The sequence below is a fragment of the Haematobia irritans genome, chromosome 4, assembly GCF_050003625.1.
Source record: "Haematobia irritans isolate KBUSLIRL chromosome 4, ASM5000362v1, whole genome shotgun sequence".
Lineage (NCBI taxonomy): Eukaryota > Metazoa > Arthropoda > Insecta > Diptera > Muscidae > Haematobia > Haematobia irritans.
This window is the reverse complement of record NC_134400.1, coordinates 31,289,216-31,298,407: the sequence shown is the minus strand read 5'-3', so window position 1 is coordinate 31,298,407 and position 9,192 is coordinate 31,289,216. Positions and strand designations below refer to the sequence as shown.

The following is a 9,192-nucleotide window of genomic DNA, read 5'->3' as shown; positions in this document are numbered from 1 at the left end:
TGATATGCTGATCGGTTTAGATATAGGACCGCTAATTTATAACGTTCATATTCCGATGAAAACATTTGGATCAATTATAGCGCAAAATACCGTATTTGGATGGATCGTTGGTGGACCCATTCAACAAAATATAGAAACTTCGAAACAAATTACTCTTTATAATGCCTCCTCTTTAGAGAAAATTATAACACGTTTTTGGGAGGTGGAAGAGACCCCAAAAATAATTTTGAGGTCAGCTGAAGATATATATTGTGAAACTAATTACAAATCTACGATAAAACGTAATGATACTGGAAGATATATTGTGACCCTTCCATTTAAAAGTTGTTCAGAAATCGGTGCATCGAGAAATATTGCTCTCGCACAATTTTATCGTATGGAGAAAAAACTTTCTAAGACCCCTGATGTAAAGGCTCAATACGACGCTGCCATTAGGGAATATCTCGAATTAGGACAAATGAGGAAAATTGATCCACAAAACATACATAAGACCCCTCATTACTATTTACCCCACCACGCAGTCATTAAACCAGATAGAGTAACCACCAAACTTAGGGTGGTATTTAATGCTTCGAGTCCCACTTCAAATAAGAAAAGCCTAAACGATATTTTACATACCGGTCCTATTTTACAACAGGACTTAGTTTTACAAATTTTAAAATGGCGTTTTTTCAAATATGTTTTCAACGCCGATGTAACGAAAATGTATCGTCAAATACTGGTAGACCCAAAGCAAACTTCATTTCAAAGAATACTTTTTCGATCATCTGAAAACGACCCAGTTGAGGATTTTGAATTGTTAACCGTAACCTTTGGCATAAATTGCGCCCCATTTTTAGCGATTAGAACGCTGCTTCAATTAGCGGAAGACGTTCAAGATTCACACCCTTTGGGTTCAAAAATAATTAGAGAAAATTTATATGTCGACGATGTATTAGCGGGTGGGCATACTGTTGAAGATGCTATCACCGCTAGAAAACAATTAACATCCGCTTTAGATTCTGCTGGTTTCGAGTTGAGGAAATGGACCTCTAATGACCCTCGTCTTTTAAATGGCCTACATCCCGATTTTTTGTTGCCTGTCAATTGGTTGGATCTTTCTGAAGGATCGTCAACGAAGACCCTAGGCATTCGGTGGAATGTAGCAGCAGATAATTTCACTTTTAAAGCGCCTAATGTTGAAGAAAAAGAACTTTGTACGAAACGTGAAGTTTTGTCGACAATCGCAAAATTCTTTGACCCTTGCGGATGGTTAGCCCCAATTATTGTCGTTGCAAAACTGATAATGCAACAAGTTTGGTTAGATAAAATCGGGTGGGACGACACTTTGAAACCTGTTACCAATATGAATTGGAAAAACTTTGCGAAAAATAATTCGGTGATTGACACAATATCCGTACCAAGATGGATTCATTATTCGCCATCAACTACCATTGAAATTCATGGTTTTTGTGACGCTTCAGAAAGCGCATACGCTGCGACACTTTACGTTCGAGTCGAAGATGGAGACCGTGTAGAAACTTTTCTGTTAGCAAGCAAGACCCGCGTGGCCCCAATCAAGAAAATTTCTCTACCTAGATTAGAGTTATGTGGGGCAGTAATGTTGTCAAAATTAGCTAACACTATAATTCCAAATCTGCAAATTTCTGGATTTTTAACCCATTTCTGGACTGACTCTATGATAGTTTTGGCTTGGCTTCAAAAACCGCCGTGTTCTTGGAGCGCGTTTGTAGGAAACAGGGTTTCCGAAATTTTAGAAAATGTAGGTAGTGAAAATTGGAGTCATGTGGACTCCGAATCTAATCCAGCAGATGTAGCCAGTCGTGGCTGCTGTCCAGATGAATTGAAGACACATCATTTGTGGTGGACTGGCCCATCGTGGCTAAAATTGCCAAGAGATCATTGGCCTAAACATCAACTTAATTGTGATACAAACCTTGAAGCTAAACAAGTGAAAGTTTTTGCGACATCCACATTTGAGGACCCATTGACACGTTTTTCATCTTTGCCACGCGCATATCGTGTTTTATCTTATGTCATGCGTTTTTGGCGTAACACGGGCACAAACCGACTTCGAATTTCGTCGGAAGAAATTACGGGTTCAGAACTTTTGGATATAAAAACTCGTCTTATAGTCGTTACACAAAAACATTATTTTGCTGAAGAATACGCAGCGTTGACCCAAAAGAAACGACTCTCACCTAGTAGCCAACTCTTACCTTTTAACCCTTTCATTGACGCGAAAGGTTTGCTTAGATCAAACGGTCGGTTAGTTCAATCACCTGCTCTTACATATAATGAACGTCATCCAATTTTAATTCCATATGATTCTCGGTTTGCACCTTTATTTGTCGAATTCGTTCATAAAGTAACAATGCACGGCGGAAATCAATTAATGATTCGCGTAATTCGTTCCGAATTTTGGATATTTCGTTTAAAGCAGTTAGTTAAAAAAGTTATCCATAACTGTCGAACTTGTGCTCTCCATCAGTATAAGACCCAGACACAAATTATGGCATCTCTTCCTCCAGAGCGCACTATGTTATCTAGACCCTTTCGAAATACAGGGGTAGATTTTGCGGGACCCTTTGGCATAAAAAGCATTACAGCTCGCGCCTGTCTGATTACCAAAGGATATGTCTGCATATTTGTTTGTTTTGCAACTCGAGCAATACACTTAGAAGCTACGAGTGATTTATCGACCCAATCTTTCATAGCAGCTTTAGATCGGTTTATAGGCAGACGAGGGTGTCCGGAGAAAATATTCTCAGATAACGGTAAAAATTTTGTAGGCGCCGCCGAACTTATAAAAAAGGATAGGATCGCATTTATGAAATCAATACAAGACACTACAGTGCAACGACACGTACATCAGAACTTAGAATGGAAGTTTATTCCTCCAGGTGCTCCTCACATGGGAGGTTTGTGGGAGGCTGGAGTTAAATCATTCAAGGCTCACCTTCGGAAAACTATGCCAAAAATGAATTTCACCTTTGAAGAACTATCCACTATTTTAGCTCGCATAGAGGCTTGTCTTAATTCAAGACCCATTAATCCTGCTAGCGATGACCCTTCTAGTTTAGAGCCCTTGACCCCTGGCCATTTTCTAGTGGGTTCACCACTATTAGCCCCTGCAGATCCCGATATTTCTGAGGATGATATAACATTATCAAACAGGTGGAAACGATTGAAGATTATTTCACAAAACCTTTGTCAAAGGTGGAAATTAGAATATTTGAATGAATTACATCGTAGATACAAATGGAAATACCCGCAACAAAATCTTGTCGTAGATGATTTAGTGATTGTAAAAGACAATCGTTTAGCTCCAAATGAATGGAGGCTTGGAAGAGTTGTCAAAACTTATGAAGCGATTGATAAAAATGTCCGGGTGGTAGATGTTAAAACTTCGACTGGGTTAATTAGTCGACCTATCACGAAAATCGTAAAGTTATTTACGGACTGACCAGCATATCGTAAATTCATGAAAAAACACGGTACTCACATAACTTTCGTTGCAGATATGTCAGGAGTACTTCCAAGCAGAGACCCATCCCCACCTGGACCCAGCAGACCTGCCCGTCACAATCGCCATAACAATGACCCACGCTACCGTCCTTCTCATTGGCAATTTGCTTGTGGGCTTTGCCAAGATGACCACCCACTCAGAAATTGTCATCGTTTCCGCCAGCAGACTCCATACCAACGGTACGAGACCGTAGAGCGACGTAGCTATTGTCGCAACTGCCTGGCACGCAGCCACCTAGCTCCAGACTGTCCAGTCCTCACGGCGTGCAGGGAGTGTAACTTGCGACACCATACCATGTTGCATGGGGCTCCTCAGCTGAGGGAAACATTTGGTCGCTACACGCCCCCTCCAGTGGAATTGCCATACCACCGATCTTCAGTGTTTATACCAACGGCGCAAGTGTACATGGCAGCTGAAAACTCCGAGGACTGGGCCAGTGTCAGGGTGTTGCTGTGTCAGGCAGCTACGTCAACAAGAGTTGCGGCCTCCACAATCACGAGACTTGGCATTCCAACCACCGAAAGACATGGCCACAGGTTTGCAAGTATTCGATTGCGGTGCCGGACATATGGTAGCCGACTCGTTTACCGGTTAAAGGCCTTAGTGACCCGTGACCTGCCACGAAGACCCTACTCAGATCCAATAATTGAGGATCCCACCATCGCCATGGAATCCAGACCTCTTGCCGACATTGATCCCAGGGGGAATGAATCTATTGACGTCGAAATTGGTGCTGGTCCATATGCCTACCTCAGGAGGGATGGAGTTGTGGAAACCGGCTTAGGACGTGTCTTTGCCCAGCTGACCGATTGGGGATACGTGTTTGTGGGACCAGTGAGTAGCTCGTCGCAGGAAACGAGATGAGGAGGTAAGGTAAACTACACTGTTTCGCGGGGGGCAGAATGTTCAAAGTTTCTTTGAACCCGTTTTGAAACACTGTGCGTAGCGGCACAAATAATTTTTAATCGTTGTATCCTTTTGCTTTTCTATTTGTTTACCTGGAAAGTTTGACCTTTGATCGATGCTTGTAGCTTTGTCGCTAAGCTTTGTTTATGCTGCTAAGCATCACTCAAAAGGGCAACGAACCAGTCTTGAACCGACCGTGAAGTAAACAAATACGTACGTGCGAACTCGTCTGCCCCCGCGAAAGTGAAAGTGTAGCATAAATTTGATCTTGAATTTTGTTTGAAATATTATTAACATTACAAGTTAAAGGAAAGACAATTTACAAGTGAACATTTTAAAAGCATAAATATTTTACAGGTAAACATACAGTGAACAAGTGACACAAACAAAAACCCATCGACTCCTCAACCCATCGAAACCCAAACATACAACATAAAAGTGCATCAGAAAGAAAAAAAATCACAACACCAAACATACCTTGTACATAACATGTTTAAATATTTTGCCTTAAATCTATATTGCACCATAAAGTAATATATATTGTAAATTGAATTTCGTACTTAAATCTATATTGCACAGTCATATTGCACTTTACATTTGAAATTGAAAACTCACCCTTATTTACACCATTTCCCACAATTGAATTAAAATCTAATTTCTTTTGTAAATAATTCTTAAATCTAATTGTAAAACTTAACTACTATTTAAAACTTAAACCTAATCATAAATAATGAATTAAAATTAAAATTGAAGTTACAATTAAAATAATTGAAAATAAATTTGTTTGAATTTGAATGTAAAACCTAATTTCTCCCAGTGTTATTATTTCGAAAGGCAAAATTTTCCTTTTCAGCTTTCATTAGTTTATTCCCAAACACCCATGAATTGCATATTTTGCATTTTTTCGAAGTCTACGAGGATTCGCCTCTGTAGTGTATTTGCCATTGGTGCTTTATAATTTTGTATATGGCAAAAGTATTGTCTATGAATATTTTACGATTTTTCTTTACAACTCTTCGTGCAGTAAGGAAGTAGATGCTTAAAAAAGACGGAAAATTATTACACCATAAATGTCATCTCAAGGGCCATAAGAATTCATTTTCAAAGGGGTTTTCCCTTTGAGGGGTATTATTTTTTTAGTATCCAAAGAAAATTTTTTAAATAAATGATTGGATTTTTTTATAAGAAAGAGGGGGTTCAATATGAGGTACATGGTTGATAGTGTCAATACTTTGTTAATATTGGGATTGAAACAATTCCTATTAATAGGATTAGTTATTTTCGTGATAGAAAATAATTTTTTCCGTGCCAAATCAAAATGTCGACTTTCCGACTGTCTGCAATCTGCAAATTTGCAAATGTCCACGTTCCGACCTTTGTAAAATTTGCAAAATTCGGCTAATAAAGATTTCCAGGTTTTCAAAATAAAATTTTTCAACGTTTTTAAATTTTTAAAAGTCGACTGCAGTAGTTGGAAATTTTGAAATTGTCGACTTTTAGGCTTCTATAACATTTCCAAAACTCGATAACTACACGCTCACAAAAAATCGCTTCTGTAACATATACTCCCAAACATATTTTGCTTCAAGCATATACATTTTTGGGTATTGCCCAAACATTTATATGTTTGATCTCTTCCAATATATAATATGTTTGAAAGCATATTAGTCTAAACAATATATGTTTGGGTAGTCTAAGTTCAAAACATTTTGTATTTTTTCATCCAAATTCAATAATGTTGTCTTCCAAAAAACAATATGTTATTATGTGAACATATAATATGTTTGGAAGCATTTTGCACCCACAAATATTATATGCTTAAAAAAAATTCTCCCAAACAATATTGTGCTCAAAATTTTATTTATTTATTTATATATTTACAATTATAATGAATTATGAAAATAAACAGGTAATATAGGTGCTAACAACATAGATTTTCGACCTGAATGCTCAAAATTTTGTTTCTGCCCAATTGTATATTCCCTCACATCGTTCTCACTTCCACGAGATTTTTTAGTTCTTAGCACCTTTTTCTGTAATACAAACATTGTAGAAGAAATTATTCAATTTTATGATTTTTTTTTATTTTAATTTTACCTTTTGCCGGACGGGGATTCGAACAGCGGACCACACAGTTTGTAAGGATCAAAGAAGTAGCTGATCAATTGCCCAAGGAAAAATAAAATGTTAATTTTGTAATAACAAGCAACAACCACCAACTTAATTCAATATCGCTCCCTGTTAAATAGCGCTCCAAGCTACTAAACACATATATGTTTATAGGCTATTTCTAAATTAATATATGTTTGCATCCAAGCATATTATATTTACAAACATTTTATGTCCCAAACATAATATGTTCTAACATATTAACATATATGTCCCAAACATGTTATGCTAGTTTATGAACATTATATGCTTGCACTCAAAAATATTGTGTTTAAAAATTTGTGTTCCAAACATATAATGTTTATAGCCAAACATATGAAAAACAGTCTTTTTCAACCGTGTAGAGTTTTCGAAATTTGGGGAATTTTTCTATAGTTTAAATATAGTTTAGTAATATTTGAAGAAGTCAACTTTTAGAGTTTTCAACGTTTCCAAAATTTCGGAAAGCCTAGATTACGTCTTTCTAAAATATACAAAAAATCGACTTTTTATACCCTCCACCATAGGATGGGGGTATATTAACTTTGTCATTCCGTTTGTAACACATCGAAATATTGCTCTAAGACCCCATAAAGTATAAATATTCTGGGTCGTGGTGAAATTCTGAGTCGATCTAAGCATGTCCGTCCGTCCGTCTGTTGAAATCACGGTAACTTCCGAACGAAACAAGCTATCGACTTGAAACTTGGCGCAAGTTGTTGTTGATGTTGGTCGGATGGTATTGCAAATGGGCCATATCGGTCCACTTTAACGTATAGCCCCCATATAAGCGGTCCCTCAGATTTGGCTTGCGGGGTCTCTAAGTGTAGCATATTTCATCCGATCTGGCTGAAATTTGGTACATGGTATAAGTAACAACCATGCAAAAATTGGTCCATATCGGTCCATAATTATATATAGCCCCCATATAAACCGATCCCCAGATTTGAATTCCGGAGCCTCTTTGAAGACCAAAGTTCATCTGATTTTGTTGAAATTTGGTACGTGTTAGTATATGGCCTCAAACACCCATGCAAAATTCGTCCATATCGGTCCATAATTATATATAGCCCCCATATAAAACGATCCCCAGATTTGACCTCCGCAGCCTCTTGGAGGAGCAAAATTCATCCGATCCGATTGGAATTTGGAACGTGGTGTAGGTATATCGCCTCTAACAACAATGCAAAAATTGGTCCATATAGGTCCATAATTATATATAGCCCCCATATAAACCGATCCCTAGAATTGTCCTCCGGAGCCTCTTAGAGGAGCAAAATTCATCCGATCCGATTGAAATTTGGAACGTGGTGTAGGTATATCGACTCTAACAACCATGCAAAAATTGGTCCATATTGGTCCATAATTATATATAGCCCCCATATAAACCGATCCCCAGATTTGGTTTGCGGATTCTCAAAGAGACGCAAATTTGACCTCAAACACCCATGCAAAAATTCGGCCTTTTTATACCCACCACCATAGAATGGTGACGGGGGTATAATAAGTTTGTCATTCCGTTTGTAACACATCGAAATATCGATTTCCGACTATATAAAGTATATATATTCTTGATCAGGGAGAAATTCTAAGCCGATATAACGATATCCGTCTGTCTGTCTGTTGTAATCACGCTACAGTCTTCAATAATGAAATAATCGTGCTGAAATTTTGCACAAACTCGAAGATGGGCAATATCGGTCCAGGTTTTGATATAGTTCCCATATAAACCGACCTCCCGATTTGGGGTCTTGGGCTTATAGAAACCGCAGTTTTTATTCAGTTTACCTGAAATTGGAAATCTAAAGGTATTGTAGGACCACAAATACGTGTGCCAAAAATTGTGAGTATCGGTCCATATTTTGGTATAGCCCCCATATAAACCGATCTCCCGATTTTATTTCTAGGGCTTATAGAAACCACAGTTTTTATTCAATTTACCTTAAATAGTAAATCTATAGGTATTATAGGATCACAAATACGTGTGCCAAAAATTGTGAGTATCGGTCCATGTTTTGGTATAGCCCCCATATAGACCGATCTCCCGATTTTATTTCTTGGGCTTATAGAAACAGCAGTTTTTATTCAATTTACCTTAAATAGTAAATCTATAGGTATTGTAGGACCACAAATACGTGTGCCAAAAATTGTGAGTATCGGTCCATATTTTGGTATAGCCCCCATATAGACCGATCTCCCGATTTTACTTCTTGAGCTTATAGAAACAGCAGTTTTTATTCAATTTACCTTAAATAGTAAATCTATAGGTATTGTAGGACCACAAATACATGTGCCAAAAATTGTGAGTATCGGTCCATATTTTGGTATAGCCCCCATATAGACCGATTTCCCCATTTTACTTCTTGGGCTTCTAGAATCCGAAGTTTTTATCCTATTTGCCTGAAATTGGAAATCTAGAGGTACTTTCGAATCATAAAGATGTGTGCCGAAAACGGTGAGTATCGGTCCATATTTTAGTATAGCCCCCATAAGAACGATTTCCCGATTTAACTCCTTGGGTTTCTAGAAACCGTAGTTTTTATGTGATGTCCCTGAAATTGTAAATATTCTCACAAAAACGTGTATCGGATTAAGTTTTTATCGGTCCA

At 37.8% G+C, this 9,192-nt stretch overlaps 2 protein-coding genes across 2 annotated transcripts in view; both read left to right on the top strand.

Annotated features, from left to right (window-relative positions):
• The window catches only part of LOC142233260 (uncharacterized), an 8,075-nt gene extending 3,010 nt beyond the window's left edge, over positions 1 to 5,065 (top strand). Inside the window, exons 2-4 of the mRNA XM_075304109.1 lie at positions 325 to 3,320; positions 3,522 to 4,397; positions 4,793 to 5,065. Of these exons, the coding sequence (XP_075160224.1) occupies positions 325 to 3,320; positions 3,522 to 4,393 (3,868 nt within the window). The 3' untranslated portion in view covers positions 4,394 to 4,397; positions 4,793 to 5,065. The remainder of the gene's footprint in view (positions 1 to 324; positions 3,321 to 3,521; positions 4,398 to 4,792) is intronic.
• LOC142235345 (uncharacterized) overlaps positions 1 to 9,192 on the top strand; it is a 617,569-nt gene that overhangs the window by 322,791 nt on the left and 285,586 nt on the right.